The following is a 21,019-nucleotide window of genomic DNA, read 5'->3' as shown; positions in this document are numbered from 1 at the left end:
TTTTATTACACATTTCAATGATCTTTAGAATGGATTTGCTCTCAATCCTTGTTAAATGATATATAGATGACAAAATAAAGTATCCTTTATAAGTATATCCACATGAGAAGTCTGTGATTTCTCCCATACTCTATTGAAATTATACTAAATTTATTTCCAAATTGCGATAGTTACACCCTACAAATACCAGACAAATATACAAATTCTGATCAATCTTTTTTGTGTGAATTCCATCAAGAGTGGAAAAAACATACGGCATGTTTAGTAATGATATATACTGAGTCATCAAATATATTCTGAAGAGAGGAGAGCTTCTGTTTTAACTAGGTGCCAATGAGAATCAAATTCTCCAATTACAATTTACACATACCATCCCTGGAATAACTTTCTCCAGACTAGATTCTGGCTCAGAGTCACATGACGCTGGTCCTGCATGTTTATATCATGACAGCATGAGTAGCCATGGCGTAGAAATCGTCTTGAGAGTCATTTCTACACTAGGGTGGCTGGAAATAAGATGGAAGCAACTGGAATCTCACCCACAGATCCTTCTAAATTCAATCTAAATGTAGCCCAAACTCAAGTTCCCCTTGTTCAGATCCCAAAATGCCCACAGCAACTCCCAAACCAGCCCGTACACACAGGGACATGGAATAGTAGAGATTTCCTAATGGAAAGAGACAGCAAGCTTAGCCAGTCATGGTTAAAATTCCTTACTTTTGATATTTATATAATCACGTAGACATATTGTTAGGACTCTTTCCAGGACCTTGGAAATGAAATTCTAAAGTTTAAGCTACGTTTAGCTTTAAGGTTAATTTACCTCCGACAAAAGCAATGAAATTTTGGAAAACAAATTTTTGTGTGTAAATGGCATGTCAGACCAGAGAAAGTTGAAACCTGAACTAGAAGTGGGGGATCCAGAAACGAGTGAACGTGGCCCTAAAGATCCTCAAATAGGATCAGGAAATGGAGGCTCCAGGTGTTTCTGACGTGGTGGTAAATGCCAGTCTGAAAACAAGAGGATTAAAGGTGAAGCATCAACTGTAGCAGACAAAAGAAGCTTCACACACCACCAACCCCACTTCTCTCTAACCCTGCTATACACATTGTTTCCAAGATCTTACTTTCCACTCTTTTTCCTTTCTGGTTTTTGAATAAAATGCTTTTTTTTTTTTTTTAATCAAATTAAGATTAGCAGCCGATCTACAGCCCTCTGTCTCCCACCCTAACAACAGGACAAGGACCAGCCCCCATTTCAGCAGAAGACTGGAGGTTTATTTTCTAAATGGACAATTTCAGAGGGTCTTTGGACACAGGGACATCTGTGCATGGAGGTCCCCATCACTGTGATTCAGTTCAAACTGAAACACCTAATGATCAGATTCTTTCTCCTTCTCTCCCCTGCCTTCCTTGACTCACTTCAGAAAATAGTAGAAGGAAGACAAGAGATTTTAGAATTCCTTGCTGACAAAATTGACCAGTCCAGGATTAGAGATCTATAAATATTGATATTTGGGGGCCCTCCGATAAAAGAATATAGCCCGATTACCTAGCACCCTTCCACTGACCATCCCCCTACAAGGAGTTTTCAGTCCTGTCTGAAACAGGAATGGACAGCCAGAGATCACCTGGCAATTGAGAAAGCTGCTGACTCAAAGAACCAAGATCAAAACAAAGGGTAAAAGAAGATGATAAGGGGGGGAAAAAAAAAAAAGGAGAAAATTTTGACAACAGCAATGGCATTCTAATATTCTTGGAGGTAAGCAAAGATATGGGATCCCTGAAACAGAAACAGGGTTCTGTAACAATGAAATAGTCAGAAAAAAAAAAAGAGAGAGAGAGAGAGAGAGAGAAGAGAGCATTTAGACTCAAAAGTCTGATAACACAAAAGGAAATATTAACTGAGGAGTTGAAAGATAAAGTTGAGAAATCTACCAGAAGTCAGAAAAAAGATTAAGATAAAGGAAATGGAAAATAAATATGAGGAATATTTGTTATAAAAACTTCCTGCATGGTCCATAATCTGAACAGTAGGAGTTTCAGAAAGAGAGAATAGGGAAATAGAGAAAATGAAGTTATCAGAGAAATAATTTCGGATAATTTCTCAGACTATACAGGGCCCATTGTACGTCCAGGAGAGGACTTGGAAAATCAAGATACATTATTGTATAATTCTGGAACACTTGTGGAGAAAGAGTTTAGGAAACTGAGGCTCAAGGAAGTCAAAGAACTTGCCCAAAGTTACCCATCTGGGAACTGGCAGAATGATGGATGAACCCAAGGCTGTCATGTCCCGCTACATAGTTTTGAGTGGTGGCAAACAAGAGAAGAGAGGTTTATGTCAGGACCTAGTTAGTATGAGGAGAAGACAGTGAGTTTTTGGAAGCAGAAACACACACACATTAACGTAAGTTGAAGATAAAGAGTCATCAGAGGCCAAGAATTGAAAAGTACAAGAGAGAGAAGGAGTAAGTAGTTGAGCCATGTCTTCAAAAGTTTGGTGGGGGACTTTGCACAGTGGTGGGGCAAGGGTTTGTCTTTGTTAGGAGTAAAACTATGGGCAGGAAGTAAGGGTGGGTGAAGCTGCTGTTAACTTAGAGGAGAGGAATCTCAGTGACACTGTTCTCTCCACTAAGTAGGAGGCTATTTGCTCTCCTAGGAATAGATGAGGGAGGGGAGGGCTGGATCTTTACAGGGGATTGGGGGGTGTGTGTGTGGAAAGTACCTGGAGCATTTAGGAAAGAGAGTAGAATTGTCAGACTTAGCAAACAAAACATACAGCTCGCTCAGTTCAATCTGAGTTGCAGAGTAATGACAGATAATTTTTTTTTTTTTAGTATAAGTCCCAAACGTGACATGGTATTTTCTCTGGAAACACTTAAAAAGAGATTGTAAAGCATGCATAAAGAACAGTAAAGTTGCTTTGAAATAAGAAATGTGGAATGGTGCAATCTCAGTGTGAACTGGACATCTGATGGTAATCTCACTGCCAGGAGAAGTAAGGTAAAACATCGGGCTGGCCTTCCAGGCAGCAGCGGAAAGGGAGCTGGGCTGAGAGCCAGGAGATAGTTTGAGGATGCAATTCTTAGGGCCTCTCCTGAGAGCAATGGGAAGAGATATGTGTGGGAACCAGAGACTTGGAATTGGCAAGGAAGCCATTGCTGCAAATAGTTCTGTCTACTTTATAATTTTGCCTGATTGGTCATCTACATATTACATCTTAAAGGTGTATACTAAGGGTGGATATTTCTAAGTAATCACCTGTAATATTTGGGCTCTTTAAAATACTGGAGTAATACTGAATCGATGTTGTCCTCACCAGCAGTATTAGCAAGAAAAAGACTGATTTTCCCCATGTCATTCTTTGATATGTTTGAGGTTTATTGTAGTGGTTTGGACACATGGTTAAGAGCCTATAGCCAATCTATGGTCACAGACCACATTAACCAAGTTACTTAATATAATATACCTGGGACTCAGTTTCCTTGTTTGTAAAATTAGGGTAATAATCATTCCTAACTTGTAGAATCATTGGAAGAATTAAATTAGTTAATATGTGTAATACTTAGAATCTGCTACCCAAATATACAACCTTACATTAGATGTTATAGGTAGATAATGAGAAGTTTTAAAATATGTTCATTACTATACATTTGTATATACTTGGTTAGGAAATATATAGTCACGAAATCAGTGGTTTTATAAAAGTCATTCATAGGGCAGGGGAGGCATAAATAGGCAGAACACAGAGGATTTTTTTAGGGCAGTAAAAATACTCTGCATGATACCGTAATCATGGATACATGTCATTATACATTTGTCCAAATCCATAGAATGTACAACACCAAGAGTGAACCATAACATAAACTATGGACTGTAGATGATAATGATATGTCAGTAGACGCCCATGAACTATAACAAATGTACTGTGCTCTCTCTCTCTACCACAAATAAATAAATCAATCTAAAAAAAATACACTCTTTAAAAAAAGTCTAAATAATTTTAAAGGTGGTAAAAGTAGAAATAAATTTGTCTTGCTAAATAATGTAATATTTAATAATTTAATAAAGAAATTTAACAAAACAGTTCAGCAAAAAGAAAATGCTTCATGGTGAAAAAAAGATTTATTAGCATAAATTTTGTATATTTTTTTAGACTTGCATAGTCAGGAAATAAGTGATTTTATTATAAATTTTTTTTATAAACATATAATGTATTTTTATCCCCAGGGGTACAGGTCTTTGAATCGCCAGGTTTATACACTTCACAGCACTCACCACAGCACATACCCTCCCCAATGTCCATAACCCCACCCCCCTCTCCAGATGCCCCTTCCCCCAGCAACCCTCAGTTTGTTTTGTAAGATTAAGAGTCACTTACGGTTTGTCTCCCTCTTGATCCCATCTTGTTTCATTTATTCTTTTCCTGCCCCCCAAGCCCCCCATGTTGCATCTCCACTTCCTCATATCAGGGAAATCATATGATAGTTGTCTTTCTCCGATTGACTTATAGGAAATAAGTGATTTTAAAGGGGCATTCATTAGCGTATCTTTGTATACATTTTATACATATATAGTCAAGAAATTAGTGCAATTTAAAAATTTTAAAGCTAGATGTTTGCTTCCCTTTGGGGAACACTTCAGTTTCTTAACTATTTATTGACTGAAGGTGTTTGAACTGGGAGCCATGACATCTGGGAGACATGGCATTAAGTTGTGGAACCCAGTTACACCATATACTAGCTGAGATATCTAGTGAGTAAAGCTGAGTGACATTTCTGTCATTAATAAAATGACCAACAATTAGATATCTATCATGATAGATAGGGTTTGGGTGTGCAATTCACTTTAACTCCTTTCCCTTAACTCATAAATTAGTGGTTGGGGTGGATTTTGCCTTATGTTGTGCAGGGTAGACTCAACATACTTCTTCCCCCTTTTTTTTTTTTAAGTGATTTTATTTATTTACTTGACACAGAGGGTGAGAGAGTGAGAGAGGGAATACAAGCAGGAGGAGTGGGAGAGGGAGAAGGAGGCTTCCTGCTGAGCAGGGGGCCCCAGGAGGGGCTGGATCTCAGGACCCTGGGATCATGATCTGAGCCTAAGGCAGACACTTAACAACTGAGCCACCCAGGCACCCCACATATCTCTTCTTTTAAGTAAGTTATCAAACCCAATCAGAGCCCTAAAGTCTAGAGGACGGTTATCTGAGTTTCTATGTTGTATGCATGTACTGTTGTTGAATTTGTGGCTATGTGCTGGGTGCAACTCGTTGATGAAGACTTTCAGGCAGCTGTGAACTTGATTTTAACTGTCGTTTGATTTCTTCTTTTGCAAACTCATAAGATCCCAGAAGCCAGGGGTCTGTTTATTCATTTAGACTCCTTCTGAGTCATTCAGGTACAGGGTGTGTCTGTCAATTGAAACTGCACACGGAGAAGTTTTGCGTTCACATCTGCCAGGATGGGAAGCCAATGCGACCAGGGACTGAGTGGAAATCTTCAGTGTCGCAGCAGGGCAGGGCAGAAGTGCTCTGAGTTTGTCATTTAGGCGGAGCTGACCAAGGCCAACTCTACTCTCATCGTCTTAAGTAGAATCTAAGCGAAAGAAAAGAGTAGGCGTGTGGGGAGCACTGAGGTTTTGGGGCCTCTGAGTTTTCCCGAGTAGAAGGGGAGAGAAGGGCACTGGCCTCAGACTAAGCTGGTTGGGTGCAGCGGCTTTTCCGTTTTGGAAGTTCTTCAGCTGCCCAAGCTTTTTAAAACTCTCACGCCCCAGCAGCTGCCCATCTCCCCAAAGGTACACCACTGGCCAGAATCTGGGACACACGGCTGACTTTGCTCCCAATTGAATGAGGGAAACCCTTACCCAGCGTCTCCCCAGGGCTGGCCCATCTCACCGCGAGTCCCGGGAAAGCCACCTTCTGCCCCTCAGACCGCAAGTTTCAGTGCAGCAGCGGGATGAGGGGGTGGGGAGAAGTAAAGGAACCTCCGGGGCCATTCTCCCTTCTAGGCTGCTGCATATCTCCTCCGTGTCTCTCGCAGCGCCCTGCCAGTTTCTCCTCCCCAGAGAGCGGCGGGGGTTCTCGGGGTCTCGGCCCCTGTTTTCCCTGCCTGCGCAGAAGCGGCCGCGGGGGCCCCGTCCTAAGTCTCCGGACTCCGATCCAACCAAGGACTCCAGCGTGTAGGGGACCAGAGAGGTCCGCTGGGAGACCCCGGGCTGTCCTCTGCGTCCTAAGACTTCTCAGGAGAAAAGTTTCCAAAGGCTCCCCACCTCCTCTCTTTTGTAAGACTCGGGAGAACGGTCTCCGGGAGTGGCGGACAGCAGGGCGAGGGCCGTGATTTACACATCAGAATCCAGGGGGCACCAGCCTCCGTCCCTTCTCTGTTTTCTTTCTTTCTTTTTTTTTTTTTCCGGTTGCCTGTGGGGGAGGAGGGTGTGTGTGTGTGTGTGTGTGTGTGTGTGTGTGTGCGCGCGTGTGTGCCCGCGCTTCTGCCCCACAACTTTCCTGGACAGCGAGTCTGTGCAGCCGAGATCCGGAGGCCCCCAGCCACTGGCTGAGGGCGTGGGGGTTGAGATATTAACCCCTCCCCGCCTCTTCCTAGAGAAGCCACCCAGCCTCAGCGGGGCGCTCGGCGACTTCAGCTAACGGGCCGGCGTGGGCCGCGGCGAGCAGTGCTGGCCATTGGAGTGTGCGGCTGCGGAGGGAGGGGACCCCGACTCGAGTAAGTTTGGAGAGCGTCGCAGTCAGTCCCGGGCAGCGACAAGATGCCGAGCGCGCAGTGGAGACCCGGAGCTCTCCCAACGCAACTTCGTCCAGCCTGAGCGAGGTAAGGGACTGCGCGCCTTGCCAGCGCCGGTCGGGGGCGCGGGGGATCCCCGCTGCAGGAGGTCTTCAGTGTTAGAAAGGCATTTTTAAACCGGAACGGGGGGGGAAAAAGACCAACTTTTGAAATATCCATCTCTGGGCGCTGGAGACATTCATCACTGGGCTGCTAAGGAGCCCAACCCGATCAGATTGTTCTTGGGGCACTTGTGATTTACGAAGTTTGGAAAAGGGTTAAGTCCAACTGTAAACCCGACCAGGGATGGGGGATAGTGAAACCTGCGGTTGGTCGCAGAGGGAGGGAAGGCGCTTATATTTGGAAATCCTATAGACAAAGAATATGGGGGGGGGGGTAAGGGCTTAAAGTTGAACTGGCGGCGAGCAGGGTGCGGAATTCGATGGGAGAAATGCACAGCGTCTAGGCGCGAGCAGCCTCTGCTCTCCCGGTTGCTACTGTTTCTGTTACTCCACTTCTTTCACATTGCTGCGTTATCTTGAAACATTACAAGCAGACTTCTGCTAACCAGTGCCGTTTCATTCCCTCCACACTTTCTAGTTCTAAGAGAGGAGGCAACATGTTGGGGGAGGGCAGTAAATGAAACGGCTGGCAGTAGTTCAGCAATGCACCAGCCCTACATTTATGATTCTGGACAGAAGCTTTGAACTTGGAATTAGGAATGTAGTGGCATGTATCGTTATCGTTAGTAGTATTAACTTCTCTCTTTTGTCTGTGTTCCCCGGGTGCGTTTTGGTCAAACCCATAGTAACTAAACATACTCCTTATACAATCAATGAATGTACTAAATTCCTGGGATTTATTGCAATCTCTTATGAATGTTTTTCACTGAATACCTTAATATTTTCTTGCACTGGTTTACAAGGGGGAAAAAAAAAACTAGAAGAAGAAATTAAGAAAAGGCAGTTGCTTCACAGAAGCGTAAGCTTTCCTGTTTACCGAAAGGCCTGGGCGGGCTTGGCTGCCCACACCCCTCGGACCCTGAGCACACCTGTTCCTAGAGAGTTATTAATAGAGCCCAAAGAATGACTTACTCTGTCAAATGATTTTCGTGCAAATCTAATGTGTTGCAAGGCAATTAGGTGGTGGTTCTCAGCTCTTTTAGCTGTGTGGTGGTAGAAAGCAGAGGTGGTGTGCGTCTCCACCTTCATATTAGCGGTTGGGTCTCTTCAAAGGAGAGACCAAGAGTTGGTGGTGAACCCGCTGGTGAGCGGGCCAATGCTTCAGAGAACCTCCAAGCTGGAGACTTGGTGGAGGTTAGAGGTGGGGTAGTGAGAGGGCCGGAGAGGTGTTACAAATGGGGCTCTCTTCTCTAGTTTTTCCATTTCCATTTTGGTGTGACACAGGAGAGTTTTCGTCTTGTTGAGTCGGAGTTTTCAATTTGGGTAAATTTTATTTTTTTCTCCCTCCCCTCCCCTTACTTCCTCGCCCCTTTATTTGGCAAGAAATGTGAATTTGATTTTTTTTTTTTTTAAATCCCAGTCTTTGTGCTTTCTCCAAGTTTCCTTAAAACAAATCCAGACAAAACTGGAGCAGTGCCTTAGAATGAATTATGCCAGTGTGCTGTGGCTTTTTCCCTGACGCTCTCCTCTTTGTGACTTGTTTAAAGCTGCGGTTTCCGAGGGCCTCTCCAACCAAGGAAAAGCAAAAACGCCAGGATCTCTCCGGAACGACCATCCCCCGCAGCAAGTGAAGGCTCGCTCGGCCTCGCCCTCTAGCGTTCTTCTGGAGAAGCGCCTCCCCCGGATTCCTGGAGACACCGTGCACCATGGGGTCTACCAGCATCCCGCTGGTGAAGGCCCTCCGCAGTCCTGTCTCCGACTATGTCAACTATGACATCATCGTCCGGCATTATAACTACACAGGAAAGCTGAATATCAGCGCGGACAAGGAGAATGGCATTAAACTGAGCTCGGTGGTCTTCATTCTCATCTGCTGTTGTATCATCCTAGAGAACATCTTTGTCTTGCTGACCATTTGGAAAACCAAGAAGTTCCACCGACCTATGTACTACTTTATTGGCAACCTGGCCCTCTCAGACCTGTTGGCAGGAGTGGCCTACACAGCCAACCTGCTCTTGTCTGGTGCCACCACCTACAAGCTCACCCCCGCCCAGTGGTTTCTGCGGGAAGGGAGTATGTTTGTGGCCCTGTCTGCCTCCGTGTTCAGCCTCCTCGCCATCGCCATCGAGCGCTATATCACGATGCTGAAAATGAAACTCCACAACGGGAGCAACAGCTTCCGCTCCTTCCTGCTGATCAGCGCCTGCTGGGTCATCTCCCTCATCCTGGGCGGCCTGCCTATCATGGGCTGGAACTGCATCAGCGCGCTCTACAACTGCTCCACCGTCCTGCCGCTCTACCACAAGCACTATATCCTCTTCTGCACCACGGTCTTCACTCTGCTCCTGCTGGCCATCGTCATCCTCTACTGCCGGATCTACTCCTTGGTCAGGACTCGGAGCCGCCGCCTGACCTTCCGCAAGAACATGTCGAAGGCCAGCCGCAGCTCGGAGAAGTCGCTGGCGCTGCTCAAGACCGTGATCATCGTCCTGAGCGTCTTCATCGCCTGCTGGGCGCCCCTCTTCATCCTGCTCCTGCTGGACGTGGGCTGCAAGGTGAAGACCTGCGACATCCTCTTCAGAGCTGAGTACTTCCTGGTGCTGGCCGTGCTCAACTCCGGCACCAACCCCATCATTTATACCCTGACCAACAAGGAGATGCGCCGGGCCTTCATCCGGATCCTGTCCTGCTGCAAGTGCCCCAGCGGGGACTCCGCGGGCAAATTCAAGCGACCCATCATTGCCGGCATGGAATTCAGCCGCAGTAAGTCGGACAACTCCTCCCACCCGCAGAAGGACGATGGGGACAACCCAGAGACCATTATGTCCTCTGGAAATGTCAACTCTTCCTCCTAAACCGAGCACTGCCGACCCTTGGGGAGAGTTCTTGTGTGGTGACCCACCAGCCAGTGTTTGGAAGAAAAAAAAATCTCTGTCTCGACTGCTGCCAGGGAGGAGCTGCTGGGAGCCAGAGGGAGGACGGGCAGAGTAAGAGCAGCCTGGTGGTGCAGGGGTGTTGGCGGGTTAGTTCCTGTGAACAATGCACTGGGAAGGGTGGAGATCAGGTCCTAGCCTGGAATCTATTTCCTACTCCCACCACCCCACCCCGCCGGCCCTGGAGCTTTGATTTTGCACTGAGCCAAAGGTCTAGCATCGTCAAGCTCCTAAAGGGTTCATTTGGCCCCTCCTCGAAGACTAAGGTCCCAGTGTGAAAGCGTCTGTGGGGAGCTTTGAGGAGATGTTTTCTTTCACCTTACTTTTCAGCCCAAGTGATTGTGTGCACTTCTGCTTCTCTGGGTATGCTCTGCATATCCTACCCTCCCTTCCCCTTCATGTCCCTCCTCAAAATTCTGTTACTTTATATTCAAACTACCTGGCCTTCATCAGAGCTGGGGTTGTGGCACGGTCCGTTTCTTGATGGTCCGTAGCAAGTAAGCGGCGTCCAGGAGGTAAACTGTGAGGAATGGAGATGGTTTGGAGATGTAAAGCAATTTTATTTGCTGAGGCCAAAGTTTCCATGTAAGCTGGATCAGTTTTGGAATTTGGTTAAAGTCACTGGGATTTTTTTCTCTTTTAACAATTTTACAAGGAAATATGTTACAGTGTGGTTATCCATTGTGGCTGAAATCTGCATAAGGCAGTCCAACTTATCTAAATGGTATCAGGGAGGATTCTTTGTGTCATAGGAGAAACAAACTAGCAAACCCAGGTGAAAACTGACTGGGGGTGGGGTGGGGTGACTGTAAACCAAGAGAGATTTCTAAATGAATCTGTCTAACAAATACATCTGTCTTTGGCACTTTTGTTGATGTTTATTTCAGAGTGTTGTGTGAATTAGGGCAACCAACAGGATGGTTGTATTTTGTTGTGTTAAAAGTACTTTCCGTGATTTTTGAATGTATTTGTTTCAGCATTTTATCGGATTTTTCTAACTTGTGTTAACACCGTTGAACGTGTATTTCCTAAGAAAATACAACCCTCTTGTGCCATTAAAGCATTACTTTAACTGATAGGGAATACCAGAAGTTTTTCAGTACAGCTGTTCATTAAATAGCCAATTAAAGATGTGTATAAATGTTACAAAAAATAAAAATATATTGCTGTCTCTTTAGTATGGTTTTCAGTGCAATTAAACCGAGAAATGTCTTTTAAAAAAATAGTATTTAATAGGTTTCTGACTTTTGTGGATCATTTTGCACATAGCTTTATCAACTTTTAAACATTAATAAACTGATTTTTTTTAAAGATTTTTCTGTGAAGAGCATTTTTAAAAAAATAATTATTAAGATTCTGTTGGACTATGTGGCTCTTTAGAATCAAAGTTACGGACAAACTGCTATTACTCTTTAAAGGATTTTACCTTGATAAACTAGGGTGTGAAAAAAATGTGGTTTGTTAAAAACCACTCTATCTTTTTCAGGAAGAGAAACTTCAATAAGTTAACATTGAAGAGTAGTAAAAAACACGACAAAAACCACCAACTTCTAAATACCACATTGACAAGTAAATGTAATTATTGGAGTTTTAAATTGTATTCAGTCCAAACTAAATTATATATAATAAGTCTTGTCCTAAAATATGGATTTAAAAAATATATATACAACAGTGTGATTGTTTATCTAATTTAAATTATGAAACTCAATGGTCATTGCAAACCCATCAACAAAAGCTTACATTCTTGGCTTTCCACCAACATGCTGGAGACATGGGGATATGGATATGGGAGATAATATATTAAATCACTTTATTTTTTTTAGGACACTATCTTGGCTTCACCCAGACAATCCTTTGAACAATATGGGACTATACGGTATCAATGAAGTAGCAAGTTGCAGAACCTTGGTGGAACAGTATACATCTCATACCTCAAAACTTTCAATTAATACTATCTAAAAGTTTTAACATCTTAACCATTACTTTCTCCAACTATACAATGAGAGCAAGGGAACTTTGTAAGCATCACAGAATTACAGTAATAGTTTATTCTTGTTTCAACATTATTGTCCTCTTCACTGGGGATTAATTCAAAGGATTTTGGTGTGTTTGGCTCTTTAGTCCTATTATTACTTTCAGAATTTGCGCTTTCAACTGTCATTGAATATGCACAGGACACAGTTGGGACATGAAGATAAACCTCACCTAACAGAGTAGTTGTCATTTCTGGGTAAGGTTAACTGTGGGAAACAGAAGTGTGTTAACTAAGGAAACCTTAGGTCACAACCTCCAGTTTCCTGAAGGAAATGCCAAAAATGCTCTGAAGACAAAAGACTGGAAACAAACTGGAATGTCTCTATCCATCTGTCTGCTGGGGCGGAAGGAATGAGTTCATGCTGCACTCACTTCCTAGAGCTTTCATTACAGAGTCAAGCATAATGGAAAGGCCTATCCATTTTGTGTTTCTATGGAAGATAAGTGTTCCTACTCTTGGTTTTATCTTTATAAGCACAGCAGTGACTCATACAACATGGGGAAGATGAGGTAGGGCAGCTGACCCTGTTGGAGGTTGGGGAGCTCATGACAATGAGTGACAGAGAGGACAGCCTCACTTGCCCACCTGTGAGCACACTATCCAATCATGGAATGTGCATTCTTCCTGGAAATTCCAGACCATGCAGGTCATTCCAAGAGAGCTAGCTAGTCATGAACTATAGTTTTCCTGGGCAGGTGTGGGATAGAGTCCTACCTCTGGCCAAGAAGTAATGGCTAACATAAAGAAATCCTTGGTTTTATCTCAACACGAATATCTGGTTTTAATTTAGTGTATCCTGAGAATTGAGTATGAAAAAAAAAACCTCAGTAGCTCTATTTTTATACTAAGACAAATGTCCATAAAGCTCTGATTAAAAGACATAGGTAGTGTTCTATAAGAGGAGTAAAACAGGCAATTGGAGCAATGCCTGACATATGCTTGTAGAAGTGCCTCTGACTCATAAATATTCAGGAAAGTATTATTTGATGTCAGTGTGTAACTTTATTTCCAGGGCACCTGGGTGCCTCCGTTGGTTGAGCGTCAGACTCTTGGTTTCAGCTCAGGTCATGATCTTGGGGTCCTGAGATCAAGCCGCGTGTGAGACTTTAGGCTTATCACAGAGTCTGCTTGAGACCCTCTCCCTCTGCCCCAATCCCCTTGCGTACTCTCTCTGTCTCAAATAAATAAAATAAATCTTTAAAAAAGAATACTTTATTCCCAACATTAAATGTGATTACAATTCTACAGAACATTTCAATAGATATCTTACAGAAGACAAATGTTTGTTCTTGCTTTTTAGCCTCATTATAAGTAGAAAAATTAAATTCTTTAATAAAAGTTGATCCAGTGATATTAGAAATTTCAAAATTTATAGTAATAGAAATTTTGCATTTATGTTGATTAGAGACTGGATTTTGCTTTAGTAATATCAGTGCTTTGACTGTGACTTATGGCATCTTTAAGGTTCTCCCAATGTAAAAAGTCTTATTATGAAGATTTTAGCTTTTTTTCAAATTGGATTAATTTCTGCAGTGGACACTGCCTGTGATAAGGATGTGCCCAATATAATACTTTGTAGTGCTTCTAACCCAGACTGTACTTTTTGAATAATTTTGACTCTTCATGCCTCTATCCAGTATATCACTGAGATCTCTCACGTTTTCCAGGTAATTACAAATACAGCTTGGTTTGGGAGTTACTACTCTGAAACAGCAACTTCAGAAAGATGATTCACTCTATTGGGGAAATCCTACCAAGTGAGGACTTGAAGTTCAAGTAATTATAAATATTAGCAGCCCCATATTCAATTGAGAAGCAAGACATAATAATACGGAACTGTTATATTTGAACTTGTAATCATTGGTTCAAAAATTAATTTCTAACTAGGAACTCTTATTTACCTACATTATTTGCAATAATGATTTTCTGTGCTATCTGTGTAATGTTCAGTTATTCTTTTCTTTAATATTGCTGGCTCCATACTCAGCTGGACACTTAACTAATTAACTAATTAAATCAAACTAGACGGATCTCCTTTGTTTCTTAACTAACTAGATCAAACTAGATTTGTGTTTTCTCTAAACAGTTTTAAAACATCTTGATGGAGAAATCACAACCAAAAGAAACTTTTATAGAACCTATTATAGTATTCTTTCCCTGTGGACACAGTTAAGTTCTTGATGATGAGAAATCATAATAGATTACATCATTTCCCCCAACCTTCCTGCTTTTTTGATGTCTTTACATGGTCCAAAGAAAGGGACTCAAAATATTTTTTTACACATACCACTGCCTGCACTGCCACACTGATTGGAACTAGAGTCATCTTCCAGAATGCCCAGGCAAGCAAGGTCTACCTAATCACTAAAAGCCTTTAGATTGTTTGCAAAGAAAAAGAATTTTTAACCAGTGGTCAAAAGAGCTAGGAGAGATAAGAGGAAGATAACTAACAGTGAAGGAGGGTTAGACCTGCATTGAATTCAGTCTTTTCACAGTCCTTGACAAGAACCAGGACAGAGAGCAAATTTGGTTCATGTTGAAGATATTTCACCTAATACATCCAATTTCTTACTCCTTGTGCTTTCTTCTTAGAATCAGCCTTTCAAGAGGTTCCTATTTTTCTCATGCTCTCTTTTTCATCCCTTTGAGGATTGAAGGATTAAAAACTAGATTTAGCTCTGGTTATAATCATCAGCAAAACCATGTGTGGATTGCATATGTGAATGAACAAGAATTGCTACATTTTCTTTTACTGGAGTACCATCATGTGCCCAACCAGCTCCTGTGTTAACAATGGAGAAACACATTGTGGTAAATTCATACAACAGAATACTATTCAGAAATTTAAAAGGGAACTGCTACTGATACTTGCAATAATTTGCATAAATCTCAAAACCATTCTATTGAGCAGAAGAAGCCAGCCACAAAAGAGAACATACTGCCTGATTCCATTTATGTGAAATTCAAGTGCAGGCAAAACTGAACTATGATGATGGAAATCAGAACAGTGGTTGCCTTGCAGAGAGGATAAACTGGAAAGGAACATGAAGGAAGTTTACAGATTGTCAGCAATGTTCTGTATCTTTATTTTTAGGATGTTGTTTACTTGGGTGTATGCATTTGTCTAAACTTATCCAACCATATTATGGCCTATGAAATGTTAAAAAAAAAATCAGGATGGCAGACTTCCATCTGAATATGAGGGTTATATGGGACTTTCTCTGTGAAGTTATGAAACGAGGTTCCAAAGAGTTCAATAGAACATGGCAAAAGTTCCAAAGTGTTCCGCAGAAGGAACATTTGCTCTTTTAGCATTCTTCTAAGTCCCAGAACCAAAACATTAAAATGTTAAATAATTGTGACCCAATGATATTCTCTTTGCTTCTATAGGATGAGAATTTGGCTTAGTATTGGTATTTGTAATCCCTGAAGAATTTCTGTGTCTTGGAAGAGTCTAGGGTTGTAATGAAACTGTCACAATAAAAGTCTATTGACATTCTGGTTTCAGTCTTAGGAATACATAATGTACAGTAAGCAACCTTATGAAGAATGGGCTTTTACACATGGGCAAGGATACTGACACATATTGGTATTGGTGACTTACTTTCAGACTGGAGTGTGCCAAACCATTTCTTATTACGTGACCAAACCTATAAAAGGCATCCAGTCAGATAATAACGCTCACCCCAGGTGCAAGCACTGCATTGTTAGAAGTCATGCACAGAGACACAAAACGAACGGAAGACAGGCTCATGTTCTTGATGCCTTTATACGCTTGTCGTAGCTTAGACACACTGCCTGTGCTCAGCCCTGTGTAAGGATTTCTTCCTTCAGATGGCTCTGCGAGTTGCTGGGCGGAGGCAAAGTGCTTCAGGTGCTGCAGTGGTCCTTGGTCAGGCTGATTGGATACAGGGAGAATGGGAACGGGAAAGAAGGGACAGTGATACCAGTGATGACCCAGAGGGGAAGGTGGTTGCTTATCTAGTTCCCTAGAGTTCTGATCCCATTATTGGTCTGCTTTTCTGCAGCTTTGTGACACCAGGGCAGAAAGAACAACCTTACTGAGGAAGCCTTGTGTGGCCCAGGCTTCCTGCTCCCACCCCTCTTGATGGGTACACCCACCCATTCCATTCTGCAAGAATGCTTGCCCTAGGCAGTGTGTTATGTCTATCAGGCAAACCATTAAAAAATTCCCCGCCTTCCCAGAGTTTATAGGATTCCCTCCTCCAGCCCTGGTGCTTCATTGGCTCCTTCTCTTTGGGGTCCAGGGAACCCGAGTTTGCCACTGCTGTTCCATTCCCTTAATATATTGAGTTCTTAAGCAATGTAAAATGATTTTATTTAGCAAATATAGTTGTGTTAGCAGCTATTATTTAACCAATATCTCTAACTAACTTAAAATTAGATAATGGGGCATTAACTTTTAGATTTGGAATGGAGACAGGTCCTTTATGTTTTTGGATGCTGTTGGAAATAAGAGCATTTGTATTACATTTTTCAAGTTCTAGGCCCCATGTGAAATCCAAGCATTCATGTTTTTAGTTTCTGTCTCACCTTAATGTGTGTTTTTCTTCTAGAACATTGCTTTGAACTCTCTTGGGTGGAGCCACTTGGGTTGAAATGAGCAAATGAAGCCTACATTTGAATAAATCTTAGGTGGTGTCCTTTATTTAACTTGGACAAAAGAGAAAGACCAAAATGCACAACTCAAGAGGAAACATGACACATCCTAAATTATCAATATCATTCTGAGCAAATCCATTTAATGGTGAGTGAATGAAAATCAGCTAGAGGGTTAGAGAAAGGCCTTTTTGGGTGCTGTATGTCTCAGTGACTCCTTCTGCTAGGGAGCTCTTTCTCACTCCCAGCAGCCCAAGAACTCTGCACCCCAGTCTTAAACACCAATCCCCCTGAACCAGAGCTAGGTGTCTCACATTCAAGGGCCTTTTATATAGGGTGGATCCTGGAGAATGCCTCTAGCTCAGATGCCCACTAACCATTACCGGATCTACCCCTCAAAGGTCTTCTGGGGGCAGAACTAGTGGTTTCATGGGTTTTTTTTTTTTGTTTTTTTTTTTTTTTTGCACAAAGGAAAGCATATTTATTTCCAATTTCAGGCTTTCTCTTGTGCCTGTCTAGACACTTCAGAGAAAAACAAATTTAAATCACCAGTAAAGTTAGGTTCTAAAATAGGAGAAGACTTATAAAGACATTAACTATCATATGCCTGGAGAGTCTTTACTCACCCAGCCTCCTGTGGCCCCAGAAATAGTGGTTAGCTCTCACATGCTGTTCTGCTTCAGTGATCTTCATGAGGCCACCTGCAGAAATAGTTCTTGGTTTCTCTTCCTTGTCTAGATGCTAGTCAGGGCGGCATTTAGAAAAACACAGATTTTCATATTCCCACGCACACGTGCAAAGTGAATTAGGATACCAAAGACTTACCTAGATTGTTCAATCCAAAAAAACCTTTGCCTCAATTCTCTGAATTTTTTTTTTAAGATTTTATTTGTTTATTTGACAGACAGAGATCACAAGTAGAGTGGTAGGCAGAGAGAGAGGAGGAAGCAGGCTCCCTGCTGAGCAGAGAGCCCGATGTGGGGCTCAATCCTAGGACCCTGGGATCATGACCTGAGCCGAAGGCAGAGGCCCTAACCCGCTGAGCCACCCAGGTGCTCCAATTCTCTGAATGTTTTATGCCAACCTTTTTTTCCCCCCCAGTTCAATTACAATACTCTATTAAGCGCGACAGGAAAAGTTGCCAAATTATAAGGAATTTAGAAGACATATCCACAAGGATCTCCTGATTTAAAGGGGCAAAAAGACCCTGACTAATAACATATGGTTTAGACAAGTTTCACATATGTTATCTCATCTTACATATTCATTTTTAAATTTTTTCTTTTTTAAAAAATGATGTTCATTCAGTGTCTTGTTTTTTTTTTTTCATAATTAGTTATTTTGAACTGTAGCTCCAAATAGCAAAAATTGAAATGCATTCACATAATTTAAACATCTGTGGGTGATCTGTATCAAATGGATTTCTGCTCTCTGTTCATTTTCCAAGGAATTTAGTACAAGCCAGTTTAGTTACTGAGCTTGTTACCAAGGGTAAAGTTAAAGGAGATACCTGGATTATACTTTCTTTCCTTAAAGGGGTACTTTCCTTAAAGGGGTACTGTTAAGGCAGGAGCGGGGCTGAGGTCTGTGTGGCCTGCATATAAGGAAATTTTGATTTCTAGGACTGTTTATTTAGTATCTTTCTATGTTCATCTGGATTTTCTATTCAATTTGCAGAAAGGCCAGTGTTGGGTATTCTCAGAAAGTCTTGGTTAAATACTAATCAAGGAACTAGAGTATATTTTTAAAGTGTGTGTGTTAATACCCAAATGTTCCTAGCAGCTAACTATTGGAGGATTGGTAGTGTGGGATGCTGGCTGCCTAAATACACATCAGAGTTCCACTAGAGAAAAAAAAAATTGCTCAATCTTTTGTTTGTCTTCTCAGAAAAGGAATGAATTAACTAGTTGTTCCCCAAAGTAAAACTTCAGACTAAAGGTGTTAATTCAAAGTAATGCTCAATGTTGAAAATGAAACTATTTTTAATTTAAGGAATGGACAATTATTTTTCTTTGTGTTATAAAATTTTGTGTTGTGAAACTTTCTTGATTTATGGACAGTTGGCTTTTGGGAAGTACTGTATGATTTTACCAGAGTCTCTTATAAGAAACAATTATTTACACGTAATTTTTGCCTAATGGATCAGAGATGCCTGTGGAGAATTTGGAGGAATTACATAAATACCGAAGGGAAAGAAAAGCACACCAAAGAGGCGTTTCACTGAAAAACCACGCAGTTATCGAATGCTATTATTTCCTCCCCGGAGAAGACAGTTTTCAGACCACCGCAGCTGCCTTTCGTCATGCCAGGGTTGAGCCTGGCACTGTGGATGATGTTATTAGGTGGTTTGCAGAATTTTGACTCATACGGAATTGTGTGTCTATGTTACCACAGTAAGTTCACTGGAGACTTTGCATTTCATTATCAATTAAGAGTGTGCTGGTAACTGGTAGGAAACTTCTATTTGGAGCAAAGTAATTACAACATTTTCTTATTGCTGAAAGCAGTTTTACTTCTTCCCTACTTTCAATTCCATCTATCTGAAGGAAAAAGAGGAAAAAGAGCAATTTGTTTTCCATACAAAAGGAGTCTTAGACATCAGCGATTACTATAGTTTCTCTGTGTTATAAACTGTCCACATTCTTTATATGTCACTCCATGAACTTTTCTGTAACTTGGAGCCAATCCATATCATTAACTCTTATTTCGGAGGCTGTGACACCCTACAGCGAAAAAGTTGGTAGCATCATTTCCCTTTCCCAAATTCCTTCTTTGGTAAATTTAAGGAGGGGCAGAAATTGGGGGTGCAATGATGTTTTTCCATGTTTTTAGACTGATAGTCTCTCCCTGGGATTTGTGGCTGCCTACTTGAATAATCTCAGGACGAAACACCATTCACATTTCATGGCTCTCACTAGGAATCATTAACAGCCCAGTGCAGAGTTTTGCTTTTCACTTAACTTGTAAGAGGATGAAGAGGCCCTGCCAAGGTTCAGGAAAGGATAACAAAGCATAAGCTCTTTAATGGGATGAACTAACATAAGAGTCTAAGTGCACAGAGCTCTTTCCCACAAGTAGGACCTGGTCTGGGGACTGGCATTCAGGCTGACAACCATCATATATCGGGAAACCGCACAGAGAAACAAAAAGTAATTCCACTGAAAAGAGCCAAGTCTGAGCTTTGGGAAAATAAGGATCCATCTGTTAAGCTCTGCTAAGATCAGGATCTCTGTGATTTATTGTATTTTCCAAGGAACTGGGTTTATTTTTATTGAAGAGAATTGTACGATATGGAAAGCATTTATTTTAGTGAAGCTGAAGTGGATTCAGCTTTAAGGGCGCTGAACTGTTCCTTGACAATTGTGGAAATGTCTCCATATATTTGTTGGCTAATGAACATGCTATCTTACAAAATGACATTTTATATCCCATACATGGCAGAACAGTCCAAAACACACTTGCAGTATTAAAGCAATGCTTCTGGCCTGGACCTGGTTCCTTGTCAGTATTAGAAGGCTCTGCAGCCTGTCTGCCACACCACTGAACTGCCTGGTGTTCTTCTATCATTTGGTTTTCAGGCCTGCATCAAATCGGTCTCTCGCTCTATCAGCTAGATGCCCAAGCAGCCACTTCCAGCCTTGGGCAATTGCATCGTGGCAGTTGAGGGCTGTCAGAAATTTTCTAGTCTGCTTAGATGTTCTGAATTGGGGATTGCATTGAAATGCCTCTAGGCACAGAGCAGAGAACGTACCAGAGTGAAGTGGGCTGGGTAGCAACGTTGGTGAACCTAAGACTAGATGTCCATCTCAGTGGACACCCTCCTCCTGCCCCTGCAACTACATATGTGAGCCCAGTAGACTTAGGTGTTCCACGAGGAGTGGAAAATATGGATTTTGATGTGTGATATCCTGATTTTTACATACCAGTAACTAATTCAATTTCAAAAAAATCTTACCCAGGCCAAATGTAACAGGAGAATAGCCATATGTGACCTCAGGGCTCCTAGTACCTGAGGTCCACCATAGGTGCTAAGTCAGTCCCACTTCAGAGTGGTCTCCTTTTGGTGGCCTGAGGTGTGAGCGCCCTGGGTGGAGGGACTGAGCGTTAGGCAATCTTTCAAATTGGCACGTCTGATCATTGGAGTCTGCCCCATATCTGAATGGGAGGTCTCCAGCTCCTGGGTTTCCACTGCATGGTGATGATGGGTTCAAAAATAGTAGCATCTCAACCTTTCTGAAAGATGCCGTGTTGAACAACGAAGTAGCATTTCGAGAAAATCAGTCATGTGCATCAGATGCTGCCTTCTAGGCTCTTCCCAAATGCTAGTTCCCCACTTTGTCCTCCCTTTGTAAAATTCCTTAAAAATTGAAAGCTTTGAGAAGTGTATGAGCAAGTCTGACATTCCCACTTTTTCAGCAGCTATACACAACAATCCTGTGAACTGTGCATCACCATCTGTCCCCTGACGAGGAGGAATCTTATAAGCTAATGGGGCCAAATGACTTCCCCAACGCCACGGAGCCAGTG

At 42.2% G+C, this 21,019-nt stretch overlaps 1 protein-coding gene across 1 annotated transcript; it reads left to right on the top strand.

Moving 5' to 3' along the window:
* The first annotated feature begins 6,606 nt into the window (after positions 1 to 6,606).
* On the top strand, positions 6,607 to 11,150 carry S1PR1 (sphingosine-1-phosphate receptor 1). The gene is made up of 2 exons (XM_080801099.1): positions 6,607 to 6,830; positions 8,452 to 11,150. The coding sequence occupies exon 2, from the start codon at positions 8,611 to 8,613 to the stop codon at positions 9,757 to 9,759; it is 1,149 nt and encodes a 382-aa protein (XP_080657225.1). The 5' UTR covers positions 6,607 to 6,830; positions 8,452 to 8,610; the 3' UTR covers positions 9,760 to 11,150.
* The last annotated feature ends 9,869 nt before the right edge of the window (positions 11,151 to 21,019 follow it).

This window comes from Martes martes, assembly GCF_963455335.1.
Source record: "Martes martes genome assembly, chromosome: 4".
Classification (NCBI taxonomy): domain Eukaryota; kingdom Metazoa; phylum Chordata; class Mammalia; order Carnivora; family Mustelidae; genus Martes; species Martes martes.
This window is presented reverse-complemented; position numbering and strand designations above follow the sequence as displayed.

What these genes read in the sequence shown, in the direction of transcription:
- S1PR1 (XM_080801099.1), top strand. Translation starts at nt 8,611, where the DNA reads ATGGGGTCTACCAGCATCCCGCTGGTGAAGGCCCTCCGCAGTCCTGTC.